Below are 14060 nucleotides of genomic sequence, written 5' to 3'. Positions count from 1 at the left end.
GAATGAATAAATAAATAAACTGATACATAAATCAACAAATAAATCAACAAAATACACAAATAAAATTTATGAAATCTAATAATCAACTTACATCTCAGACAAACATTATCAACAAAATTACGATGATCACTATAGTATGCTGTAGTAAAAAAAAAAAAAGAATTCACAAATGTGACTAATGGTTACCTTAATGTTGGAGAACCAGAGGTTGTTTTCATGCAACTGGTTCATATAGAGCCCTTGCCTGTAACCCATGTACAGCCCCATGCCAATGCCAATGGCCATTACTATGGCATCCTGTAGTGACATCCCTAACACAAAGTACGACTCGTGTTTCTCAGATTTCAAACCATTCGTGTACTTCATGGCGTAACTCTTATACCCTCCGCTGCCTCCTTTATTCTTGCCACCCTTCCTCCTACGAATTTCGGCCATTGTTTTTCTTTTCTAGGCTGCCCACGCTTTATAAACAGTATTGCAGGTTTGATACTGACAAATCCAATAATCTGTTGACGAGATCAATACAGTCAAATCCAACAATATTTGGCAACTGTTGTGATCTTAGATCATGATAAATACACTGCTGAGAATAAAATTTGGTCACACAACTCTGATGCAATCAGCAGTGGATCAGTGTCAGACAAGCAGTTAAAGCATGGTCGCTAATGTTATGGGTAATGCTCCACACATCACACTACCACACTACTGATATACACAGATAAGAATAGCTAAACCTGCTAACACACTGACAGTGACCCTAATACAATCCTACGATGACCATCTGCCCCATGCATCAGCCACTTTCTGTATCTGGTCACCAGAATGACGTCTAAAATAATGGTCCACTAATGCTGGAATGTTCTATCCTTGTAACCTGCTTTCGAGGAAAACTGCCGATATTGCTGCAAGCAACTGTGACGACTGTAAGCAGCTGGCTGTGAGTCTGCCTGCACAGGTGGCTGTTAACAGTTGATGCTCTAACAGCAGCTATGACAAAAGGTTCAGAATCCCCTTGTCACCATGGAGGAGGTTACGTGTGAACAACAGATATTAAGCTGTCGTACACACAACCCAACCACTTACAGTGGCCGACGACTGCCAGCCACGGGTTCCAACTGCAGCTTCGCGATATTCTAACCCTCGTCTTGGAAGAGCACGCTGGAAACACAGACAAGCAGTAGCTGAGTGGACAAGCAGTAGCTGAGTGGACAAACAGCAGTGAGGTGGTCGTCAATTAGAAAGAGTGAATAGTCAAATTGTCGTCAGCATGAAGATGTAAGGGCAGTACACAGGTCTGCTGGAGATCTCAGCAGTATGGCCTGGCCACCATTGTGTGTGTGCCTCTCTACCCAGACTCGTGTGTTACCCCAGGATAAAGGAGTCAGACATGCAATCAACTGGCACCAGGAAAATCAATAGATGGAAGAGCTGAATTAATGGTGAAGGGGGCTACCCTTGGAAGCTGTTCTGATAATCAATACATCCCCCCTCGTCCCCACCCCTCCCCTAACAGACTGGAAGCCCAGTACCACCCCCTGGGGCAGTGACTGTTCACCTGCCCCACAACCCCCTCTCCGGTCTAAATACCCTGTACTCAGCTGACCAGGTGCATCCCCTTACTAATTATCACTGACCACCAAACAGGATGACCAACACCTTCTCTTGCCTTCTTCTGGTCAACACATCTACCTGTCACTTACATAAAGGTGCCAATTTTTCATGTCCCACACAAAAGGGAAGTTAACTTCAGAGGAAAAATACCAATGTTTTAAGCGTTACAAATTATTATGACAAGAGGTCTTGCATAAATGGGAATTTACCACTAAAAATAAATAGCACAGGAGGAAGAGGAAATCAGTGCTTATCAGATTAAAATTGGCAAGATTCTAATTAACCGTAACCTGTCGTGCCACACATGTGACAAGGATTGAAATACTTCTTCTGGCTCTAGGGGCCAATCATCTATCATGTCTATTGGCTCTTTGGTCCCAGAGCAAATAAAATACCTGTATAAACAATTTGGATAATGCCCAGTTTTTTATGGGCCATTTGGCTCGTAAAATACTATTATGTTTATTAAACCAACTACTGCTGTGTTTAAAATATATGTTTACTTCCTGGAAATATCGGAAAATTTAATCCAATTTTTCACTAACAAAATCAATACAGACTTGCCAGTGGAAAGTTTCATGGCTCATCAATCTCAACTTGTCATGTTACACTCTTTTTTCAAATCTATATCCTTTCTGGAAATATCATATAATTTAATCCAGTTTTCCACTAACACAATTGATATACATGTACATGTATGTGCTAAATATACAAAATTAACCATTATTCCTCAGTATATAGTTTAATAAAAAATATGTTGCCATGGAAATAAAGATTTCTGTAAATTTGTCATCTTTTATAGCCATTCACATACGATGCCAACTGGGCTTAAATTCCTAAATTTCTGAAACATTTAACACTTTATTGCGTACGTGACAGCTACACTACATTACATGTATACATCTAAATTACAAATCACATTCCCTGAACAATATTTGTGATCATTAAATTTCACTTTGTAATATAATATTTATAACACATTTCTATACACTGCACTGGAGCATTTTATTGGATACTTTTAATATTTAATAGCAAAATAAGTGTGAAATGTGAATCTTGTGAAATGTTATTCATTATACATATTTATCTCCTTAGACAATCTTGATATTTCAAATTAATATAATACAGTCTCTGTTCTCCCTCAATTTCATGCAAATTAAATAGTTTCAGTGATGCTACTATCTGAACCAGTGGTTCAAAAAGATGGAAATGTAACAAAATCCATCAAAAAGATGGAAATGTAACAAATTACATTCTGCTTTATGCATGTTACATGTGTACTGAATTTTTCCCATCTCACAGATCATATGATAATGTGTTTATGTTGGCAATAAGAGAGTGGATCTGCCATCATTAAAAAAGTGTTTGTTTCACATAGCCCAATGTTGTCTTGATAATCACATGTAGGGTTGGGCATTTGTCTTCTACATTAAATTTTGAATTTAAAAGCAAAGGTTTTTCTGGAGAAAAGCTGAATAAAACCATTTGATCTGTTTATTTTGGGCGGTGAAACAAACAGATTTTTATGTGATGGTAAGTCTGAGGTTTACTTGGTAAATGAAGCAAAGTAAAACCAGAATGAACGAAAATTATGGTATTATATGTATTTGCAATTAATCTATCGTTTAATGCGTCAGTATTCCAAATTCCAAATGCACAGTAACAGGGATTCCATATATGCATGAACATCATATGGTTAGTCAGACAGTCCAATTTACAGACTGACCTCAATTACAAAATATCTTATCCAGTGTCATTAACATATTTCCACACGGTCTCAAATAAAAAATATCTCATTTTCCGCCATTAACAGATTCACTGATGAGTTTCTGGTTCTGTTCTAAAATATATGCATTTCATTCACTTCCATTAACAGATTCACACATCGGCCTCAATTACAGATGTCTGGACCATATTTATTGCCATTAACAGATTCACACATTAGCCTCATTTGCAAAATGTCTGTACCATATTTTCTGCCATTAACAGATTCACACATCTGCCTCAATTACATATGTCTGTACCATATTTATTGCCATTAACAGATTCACACATTAGCCTCAATTACAGATGTCTGTACCATATTTATTGCCATTAACAGATTCACACATTAGCCTCATTTACTGATGTCTGTACCATATTTATTGCCATCAACAGATTCACACATCGGCCTCAATTACAGATGTCTGGACCATATTTATTGCCATCAATAGATTCACACATCGTCATCATATTTTAAGGTTTTGGCAGCTATCACCATTGACGTTTACACAGGAGTACTTAATTTGCAGACTGACCACTGTGGGGCCTTACGAATAGTGTAGTTTAAAGCCATTTTACACCCCAAGAAGAAAGCTGATAAACTTTTTGCAGATTTATAAGGATTTTTAAGTTTTATAAGGATATTATACTGGTTCCAAAGACTCTTACAATCTGTGAAGTTTAGTCTAGCCGTTTTAATAAATTCAGTCTGATAATTTTTAATGATTTTAGTCTGATAATTTTATTCAATTCAGACTGCTTATTTTAATGAATTTAGTCTGGTAATTTTGCACGATCAATCCACATAATACTGTGGCATCAATGAGAGACAGGATAAAATCAAATATATTTCATAAATGAGTTCACAGAACCAGATGTGGACAACGTACTCAATGACTGAAACCTGAGGCGGTAGTTATTAGTGCCCTGTGTAACACATTGGCTGCAAACACTAATTAAATCACGAAGGAGTAAAGGTATCTTAAATGTCAACCCTGGCACAGATTGTGTACTCATTTATCTGAAGTTGGGTCTAACCCACTCAATTACAACTAGTAACCATACACCTGTTCTCGAACCATACACACCTTTCCCTCATTACAGCGCTGCTCACAATGTTCTAAGCGAAGCACATCATATGAAGTTTCTTAGCTACTGAGTCTGTGACAAGCCAAATCGGAATATTACAATTGTTTTCAGTTAATAATTTCATGACAACTAAGCTTCTCAGTGCCGAGAATTCCCAAAATATGAGGGTTTTCTCCACAGAAATTTTGAAAGTATTTTCGGATGAGTGCAAAAACAACTTGTTTGAAAAATTTTGGGGCATATATGCAGTTGTGTTATATTGTATCGTGTGTTGTAATGATTGATTGATTGGTGTTTTACGCCGTACTCAAGAATATTTCACTTATACGACGGCTGCCAGCATTATGGTGGGTGGAAACCGGGCAGAGGCCGGAGGAAACCCACGACCATCCGCAGGTTGCTGCAAGACCTTCTCACGTACGGCCGGAGAGGAAGCCAGCATGAGCTGGACTTGAACTCACAGCGACTGCATTGGTGAGAGACTCCTGGGTCATTACGCTGCGCTAGCTCTTTAACCGACTGTTGTAATGAAGACTGTTATACAGGAGTCCATGCACTATACACAATAAAAAAACCTGAGAGATCCCATAACTACATCTTAATATAAAACTGCGTTCACACGGACAAAGTTAAGCTGGTTTAAATCTGAAAGCGGTTTTGAGCCAGTTTGACGTGACCCATGTGAATTCAATGCGAGGGTATTTGATACAGTTTATTTGCCTCTGCTAGCCACGTGGCTTTCAACTAGTTTCAGGTCTTGAGCTGGTTTATCTGTGTTGTGAGAACGGTAACTGGATTAAACGCCCCTGATACATGCAGATCACGACGACATCACAATTTAACTAAACCGACATAAATGTGACCGTGTAAACGGACAAATGCCTAAACTGGCTTAAAACTGGCTTGAACACTTCGTCGTGTGAACCCACCCATTTTTAAAACTGGTTCAGATTTAAACCAGTTCTGATTAGAACCAGATTAAATTATGGCCATCTGAAAGAGGTATAAGTCACCACAACATTCAACAAGCAAGATGACACTCCTGATGAATCATATATTTGTAAGTAATACACAGGTTTCAAGATACCACTGTACGACAACAGCTTATGTCCCATTGTGACGTAACTTTGTAGCTTTACAGCATGGTAGGGCTAATATTAATATGGGGTGGTATACAGGATATAGAAAGCTAATTAAAAAGATTAGATTAATGTTCTGAATTATGTTCTTGGGTGGGCAAATAATGATATTTCACTGGGACGTTTCATAATGATGAAACCTGCAAAGTGTTTCCAGTTTTAAAATGTGCATTAAAACTGCTTTACCTAATAAGAAATAAATCACATGAACAACATATGTATCTTCACAGAGACAGCTGTACTAGTAAAGGGGCATAACTCCATGACTATCCAAAAATGTACATACCACTTCTTCGGTGACTCTACAATGATTTTTGCTATCGAGTTCATAAATAGATTTTTCAGCTTAGAGAGACACTGCTTTGAAATTATTGTACAGATTCTGAGTGTCGAAGATTATTAACATCAAAGATGCTTCTACTTCAGGAAGTTTCAAACTCAAAGAACAAGATATCATATACACATGTTTTAAAAATTTTTTGCTGCATTTTTTCTAGTTTTTTTTTGTTTTAGAAAAGACAGGCAATAATCCTGTAACTGGAGAAGGCAGTCTGTGAGGAATCACCCAAGATATTAGTTGTGTTACTTAAATTCACACATGTACGTGTGAGTGTATATTTCAATCCTTACTTTGATTGAAATGAAGGAAACAGATCTAGAAATGTTTGCCTTAAGGTTGTGCTAAATCAGTTTCAGGGGCAGGGTAATGGTTTTCCATACACATAAATTCTTTCAAAACAGAATAAATTTACTTAAACAATTTTTCTGAATTGTTGACATGGGTTACAATAGTTTCTTTTTGCAGAAAATATCCACAAGTTCCCTAAGTAACTTACCAACTGGTAGATCTGCAGCACTTTAATAATGTGGTTTACATCAGAAAATTTTCCTTCCCAAACCTGCTTTGCTTACCTGAATGTTAGAGAACCAAAGTGTTGTTTCTTGCAGCATAAACTGCAACCAGGCATGCTTGTATCCAGCTACCACCATACACAAAACACCCACAAGAAAACTGAGAATGTTTGCAAAACTTGTCAAATTTCCAGCTGAGGTATTAGCAGACTCCTCTTTGATCTTTCTTCCATTTCCATTCACAACTGTTGAGATTCTTTGTGATTTTTGTCTTTGCCGCACGTCTGATCCTTTGGCGGCCATGTTGACAACACCACTTGTCACTGTCTTGTGTAACACAGGAATGTTGAATCATCAACAGTCAGCTTACTGATATTGGGGGCATTACACTATTGATTGAATTTCAACCCGACCATATGTTTCCTTCCGCATGTGCTTGATCTAATCTGAAACAAAACAAAAAGAATCAATAAATTTATACAATACAATACATGGGTGCAGTATGTGTGTGTGTGTGATTGCTATATAAATGTCCATAGTGTAAATAAACTTTTCTAAAGTGACACTCAAATGGTTTTTAGACTAATCTTCTGATGAAAATTAAATTTAGCACAATGTTGATATATTATTTTTCTTTTAAATAGCTTCTTGTACTGGGTTTATTTTGGAGCAAACTTTGACTTCTGTCACTCCCTGAGCTAACCACTGCCATCATGTACGGTCAGATAGAAAACACCAAATTACTCCCAATCAACGACATACTTGACAATGAATTCAGGGTTTTCAGTTTGTCAACCTATTTTATAGGATACATGAAAACGTACTATATAAATGCAAGATTATGGTTTTAAAGAAATGAAGAAAGATATGACCAAAAAATGAGACAAAAAATCTGCATATTTTACACCTTTTCATAACTGCTATACTTTATGCATCTTTTCCATCAATGGTCAGAAATTTTTGGAAGTGACATCATTAATTAGCACACCTATTTAGAGCTCTTTCCCCATGGAGTTGTTTTGACAGCTATATCACTGCTGATGTCAGCAGAGCAGCCTACTTAACTGACCACTGCGGCTTTAGAACAGTAGTTTAAAGCCATTTTACGTCCCAAGAAGAAAGTCAAGCAGCTTTTTTGTACCAATACTTATACATGTATATGTTAAGCCACAACCTGAACTGCATATTAAGAAATACAAAACAATTATTTCAATGTTCCAGTATTTTTCAAACTAAAAACACAAATGTTTTGTCATGTTCTTAATCTGTGTCAGGTCAGTGGCTCTTTAAATAATATACCAGTACATCAGCAATTAGCAGTCTTAGGCTGCAATAAATATAGGTGCACAATGTGTTATTTCAGGACGCTGTCATACACAGATATTATCCTCTAATTATGTAGTGCTAAGATCTTGCCATTACATCAACAAGATAGGCCAACATCATTATACTGTCACAACTATCACTGTTTATCATTTGCGTACGGATTTCATAGCAATGATTCATATGTTATGGAGTTGTAAATCATTGTGGTGGTAAAACATGCTGTGGGGGGAGTTAGTGCACAACTTTACCACAGAGGTCTTTGATATGCAAACCAAGAACTGCATTTGGCAATCCATGTACCGGTACTATGGGAGGCAATTGCAACCCTGAGAATAGCTGAGCAAAATGTTGAGTTATGAGGTAAAAAAACTTCCTTGGTCTTTGATATGCAAATCCCCAAAGATGACTGGCTATTTGTGTACTATGGGTGGCCACTGCAACCATATGATTAGCCAAAACTTTAATCAAACTGGACACCACCACCGCCAACATCTGACATCCACTACCAATACTTCTCCTTACTTTGTAACACGAGCTAACATGTGATGTGATGCCAGAAATATGATGTGATGCCAGAAAACCTTGCCACTGGAAGTCTTGTCCATATAGTCCTGGACAATTCTGACATTTGACATAAATATATTTCTAGAGACAGTTTTTCACCAGTCTTTCTCCCGAAGCTGGCCTTTTCCTTCAATAAACACTCAACAACAATCTGCTCCTCCTAGGTCAGTGATCTGTGGCAGTTTGTCTATACATTAACAATGTCTTTACCGTTATTTCTTTACTGTTAATGACGTAACGGTAAACACAAAGTCTTAAACATTGAATTTTATCTTTGCTCAAAACTGTAAAGAATCCTGCTTTGTTGGTTTGAGGGAAGACTCTGAGCCAAACATAGTCCAAAGGAAAGCACTTTTCGCCTCAATCTTTGACAGTCACAAAATAAAAAATTCTTTACCATTATGTATACATTTTCCTGAAAATTGCCCATATGAGTGAACAGAGACCAACATAAACTTTACACAAACTGGAAGACATCGGTATCAGTTTGAACTAAGATCTATGACCATTTAATGGATGAGTGTGACAATGATAGCTCAGAGCATTCCAATCCAGTCATGTAGGAAAAAGATGGATCGCTTAAGACATACAATCAAACTACAATACAGTTCCCTTTCATATACCCTTTAACCACTCTGTCACACCTTACACGCTCACCTGCAGCCCTCTTCCTGACGTATCGTGGCACCATGTTTTCAGAAATGTGCAACAAGGCCTAAGAAAACAACCAGAATATTCCTCTCAAGTATAGACTAAATGTTGTATTTCCAAGCTTATAGAATAGATAACTGACTGGCAGCCAGAAAAAATGTGTATTTAGAATCTAACATAGAATAACGATAAACCTTAAATTTCAACATCTTGCAAACCATTCAGTATCTCTCGACACCTGCAATCAAGACAGACTGTTAACGTGTTTCATCTTCAAGTGTAGTAAATTGAAAAAATAGTATGGAAGGTTCAACAGGAAAATCACATAGAAACGAGCAGAGGAGGTAAGTTCAACTGCCATGAGTGGGAAGGAGGTGGGAGTCATGTGTCATGTTTTTTAGAGAAAGGGATGGACTCAGTCTTACAATGAATGTTAGAGTTTTAAAACAGTAAATGGACTGGTAGTTGTAGGGATCTGTTGAGTGAGTAGGTTAGACAGCTACACAAGGGCGGGTTAGGGAAGTGTACAGCCATAGAGTTTCCTGAATAGGGGCCCTAGCTTCTGGAAATCAAATCAGCTGATTTAAAAAGGGTGATATTGACATGAAAGCTTTTGAAGGCATGTATTGATATCTGGTTTTAACATCCACACGTCACATAAGGTTATCCTATACATCCGTGCTGCTTATGGTGGTAATTGTCATTAGAAAACTACCTTTCCTAGTTATCATATGCTGACATGAGTGTTTGCTTTTAACAAAGTGAAACATAACATTCAAATGGTAGTATTGGTATGTATTTAAAACATTGTGATTCTGTAAGACAGATCGGAAGATAGAGATCATGTGATCTCCTTAGTAACAACGGCGTGGGTGAAGAAAACTGTCCTCTTAACGTTATTGCATAGGAAAATTCCTATTTTTGAATCGCTATCAGCAATCTTGTATCCGTTGGATTTGTATAATTTTCAGCTTTCAAGATAGTCTGAGTATTTCAGCAGAGCTTTCTTGATGTTATTTTGTACTAAGCCTTACTGATCGCTAGCAAAGTGGTAAAAAGTGACCTTTTCCCCAGTGTTTTAACATTAGGCGGTCATTTTGTTTTAGACACTAAAGGGTCATCACGTAACCTCCAACTTCCGACTCGTCTTACAGAATACTTTCCTCTCTTGATTATGATAACTGTTACTCCAAGAACGGATGTCAACTAGCGGTACTGAACATGTGGACTACAGACAGTACATAAGTAGGCCTATATTAACTAAAACTTTAAAACTCCACCGTCAGAATCACTGTTTTCTCTGAAATTTTGTATTGCATGTATTCTACATTGTCATGCTTTTTAGCCATTCTCAAGAAACATCATCATTAATTTACACATAGTTGACAGGACTTGTGATACTGTGATTCACAAGGATCACCCCTAGTTGAGAGCCTCAGCCCTAAACCAATGGTAAAACCATATCGGTGAGTTACCCTACTCGAGAGCCTCCTCACCAAACTTACTAAAACCTCTATCCAGTTTCAAGAACTTGAGGCAGCAACTTGTGATGCGATGCTCTCCAGATATGGATGATATCTCAGGAGTCAGGCAGCAAAAACTGTCGCTGGTCATGGCAGACGTCACGGCAAAACATCATCTTCGCACCTTGTGCGCGTACTTGCACAGTCTGCCCACAAACTAGGACGAGTTTGTTTTGTCTGACATGTGCGACCCCGCCGAACCTCTGTCCTCTCCGGAGTGCAACATTCGGCCTTTTCCGCTAAATCTCAATCGTAACCTCTCGGCATTTCCCGTCTAGACTGGAATCGTCAAGCTGTCATGGTTGTCTTCTGGGTACACTTACCCGAGTATGTGATCATATTTTCTGAAGAATCTCTTGACTAAACAATATATATGGCGCTACACACGGCATGTCTGATTTCTCAGTTTTACTCTTCTAGATGAGACCGAGAGTGTATTAAACCCAAAGCGGTAATTCTCCATCAGCATTTTGTTTAATTAGACATATAATTTCATTTGACGTGGAAGAATTAAAATGAAATGTCTTTCTCCGGGTGTCATTGTCTCCGCAGAAGCGGGAAAAGGGGTAGGTACTACAGGCGTGACGGATAGCGTGGGTTTACCCGGAGCATGTGACAGGCGATGCATGGCTGAGGTGCCGCTTGGCGCAGCCCACGTTTACGATTGAAATTGGGATAATAAATATCCCTGCTTAGGAAATTGGTTCACTCTCGTCTGTGGTATTGACCGAAGTAGGGCCTAATGGCAAAATTTAACTTTTTTTTGACACGGGTTAGAGGCCCAGATATTTTATACAGAATTTTGTACGGGTTAGACGCCCGGAGTTTTTGTACAGGTTAGAGGCCCATATGTTATGGTACAGGTTAGTGGCCCAGAAGTTTGTGTTCGGGTTAGAGGCTCAGATGTTTGTGTACGAGTTAGAGGCCCTTATCCCAGTTTAATAAAGCGGCGTATGACATTTTTTTTATTGTACATTTGTGGAGCGATATTTTTTATACGTAACTATTACCGCACCATTACCTATATGTGCGATTATCGTACATGTCTGACATCTTTGAACAACTGAGCCCAGCTGCTTTATACGGGTTAGAGACGTAGATGTTTTACACGGAGTTTTGTAGGGATTAGAGGCCCGAAGAATCTTTGATTAGACTTGGATCATGAACGTTCGACAGATTTCCATACGGTGATAAATAAATGTATAAATACATAGTAATATTATTTTATATTAATAAATTATAGTAATAAGCACTGACACCACTCATTCAAATTTTAACCACCGAACCCCCTCTCCCCACCAACAACAAAGGCAATTGAATTGAATTAATTAAATATATATAGGTCTAAGGGACTTTTAAACTAAAATGTGTAGCATTCATGAAGATTATATGGTATATGGTATACATATACCTGGATATTCGTATGAAACCGATCCAACGATGGAAACTATTGGAGAGTTATGGCGATTGAAACAACACTTGTGCTGTCTTCCGCTCACTTCAACTTAGGCGGTTTCGGGGAGCTGTAATGGAGCCAGTCTAATCCAAACTGCTATTGGTGACGATGGTGGAGCAAGGCAATTATGCCGGGTTTGATCGATAAGTCTGATCAAGGCACATGGACGTTTAATTTAACGTAAAGATCAGAAACTGTACAAGAAAAGTGTCATTATTTATTTACATAGCAGCTAAATCATTTGTTGACCAATTCTATGTACACTCCATAAAAACATCCGTTAAATCTGTTTTCTAAGTGATGGCAGAATTGATTATCCTATACGAGCTACACTGTATGTTATGTTACATATATTACTGGCTCATGCTGGCTTCCTCTCCGGCCGTAAGTGGGAAGGTCTGCCAGCAACCTGCGGATGGTCGTGGGTTTCCCCCGGACTGTGCCCGGTTTCCACCCACCATAATGCTGGCCGCCGTCGTATAAGGGAAATATTCTTGAGAACGGCGTAAAATATCAATCAAATAAATAAATAAATAAACAAATAAATATATTCCTGGCTTATTCTGTTATTCCAAGTGAATACTTCGTGCAACGAGATAGTGTGTAGCCTGTAATGTAATATTATGTTGCAGTAACATGCAGAATCTATTTTACCATCACTTAGAAAACAATATTATATGTTATCTTTAACAGAGTAGTTTTAGATTAACAGAGTCCGCCACGTACATAATAGATGGTTGGCAATGGCAGCCATCTTTGAGGTAAGTTTGTGTATTGCCCACTGTGTGTCTGTTGTTAGAAATGTCATAAACTGGGCAGAGGCCCTTGGCTGGAAAGGGCATACAATGGACAATATACACAAACGTACCTCAAAGATGGCTGCCATTGCAAACCATCTATTGTATAAACATAAGCGAGCAAGTGACAACATCTATCTCGCCTAGATGTACATTAATTGGTGAGGCGTAAACCACACTGGTTGAATGGATGTAGATAGAACAAGCTTCACGTCGTTTTACAGCAAACATTGAACATTTGACCACGTACGATGTAATAATTCACTCCACATAAAATGACATAACACATCAGAATGATACCAAAAAGCGTTCTGGACATACAGAAGTAAGAGCTAAACATTTCATAATTTTAGTAAATTAGCACATCTACATCTTTATGATGGCAATGAAAGTGTTTACGGGGAAAGAAACGCGTTACACTTAAAATCATGTGTAGAAGTTTAGCTTTTAGGAAGGTGAGTGTGAATATGGGTGAATACACGCTAATAAAGCATACTCATTCTCCAGCCCGTTCTGTAAATAAGTGTCCAATGCCATAGCAATTTTATCATATAAAGTAGGGTAAATCCCATAAATCATGCACCTGAGTAGGGAACAAGGGGATAACCGAGGTAATACAGTAGGCATTTGAAACTCTTGCGGTTACAGAGGCGCTAGAAGCAGCAGTCACAATAAGCTGTTGCAATGGGGTACCGACAGATTCTCCTCTCTCAAAAGGTGGCGCAAGTGTTAATTGGGGCTTACACGTCACAAGTCTTTTGTTGCGCGACGACAAAACATGTTGTGTTCTTGTTGTGGATTGCCCAGCGTCCGCTTTGGACTTCTGCCGGTATCTCATTTTTGTGTAATGCTGCGTCAATTGTTGCACAGTTATCTGACGACAATAAGCTAGTGTGACATGGGCGTAGCATCAAAAATAAATGCGCTTCAATGTTCGTCCCAGACTTGTTTGGTTCAAATTTGGAGTTGAATTAAGGACTAAACACATTATACAGCATCAAGATGTTTATGAGGTCTGTAACGCGTATTGTAACGTTGACGTCACGTTTCTCGGTAGAATATGACGCGCCAGTTAAGCTGATTGGTCAAGACGTTGTGACGATGATGAAATCACGAGCCCTGTTGACGATGATGTAGCCAATACATAGATTGGAGACACCGTTTGTATTCACTCTTCATCATTCATGAGCTTATATCGTGGCATAGGCCTATTGTAGAGCATGGGATGTGTACATTCAAAGAAGATAAGAAGAGTTGCCCCGCCTGAGGACAGGAAGAAGTCCTAAGATGA

General features: G+C 38.4%; 1 protein-coding gene across 1 annotated transcript in view; it reads right to left on the bottom strand.

Annotated features, from left to right (window-relative positions):
- The window catches only part of LOC135474672 (protein C-mannosyl-transferase DPY19L3-like), a 32105-nt gene extending 21417 nt beyond the window's left edge, over window positions 1-10688 (bottom strand). The window contains exons 1-2 of the mRNA XM_064754221.1: window positions 10499-10688; window positions 6513-6898 (exon numbers count right to left, since the gene is read on the bottom strand). Coding sequence (XP_064610291.1) covers window positions 6513-6755 — 243 coding nt within the window. The 5' untranslated portion in view covers window positions 6756-6898; window positions 10499-10688. The remainder of the gene's footprint in view (window positions 1-6512; window positions 6899-10498) is intronic.
- Window positions 10689-14060: the final 3372 nt, after the last annotated feature.

This window comes from Liolophura sinensis, chromosome 1 (assembly GCF_032854445.1).
Source record: "Liolophura sinensis isolate JHLJ2023 chromosome 1, CUHK_Ljap_v2, whole genome shotgun sequence".
Taxonomy (NCBI): Eukaryota; Metazoa; Mollusca; class Polyplacophora; order Chitonida; family Chitonidae; genus Liolophura; species Liolophura sinensis.
Note: the sequence above shows the minus strand (reverse complement) of the source record. Positions and strands in the feature narration are given on the sequence as shown.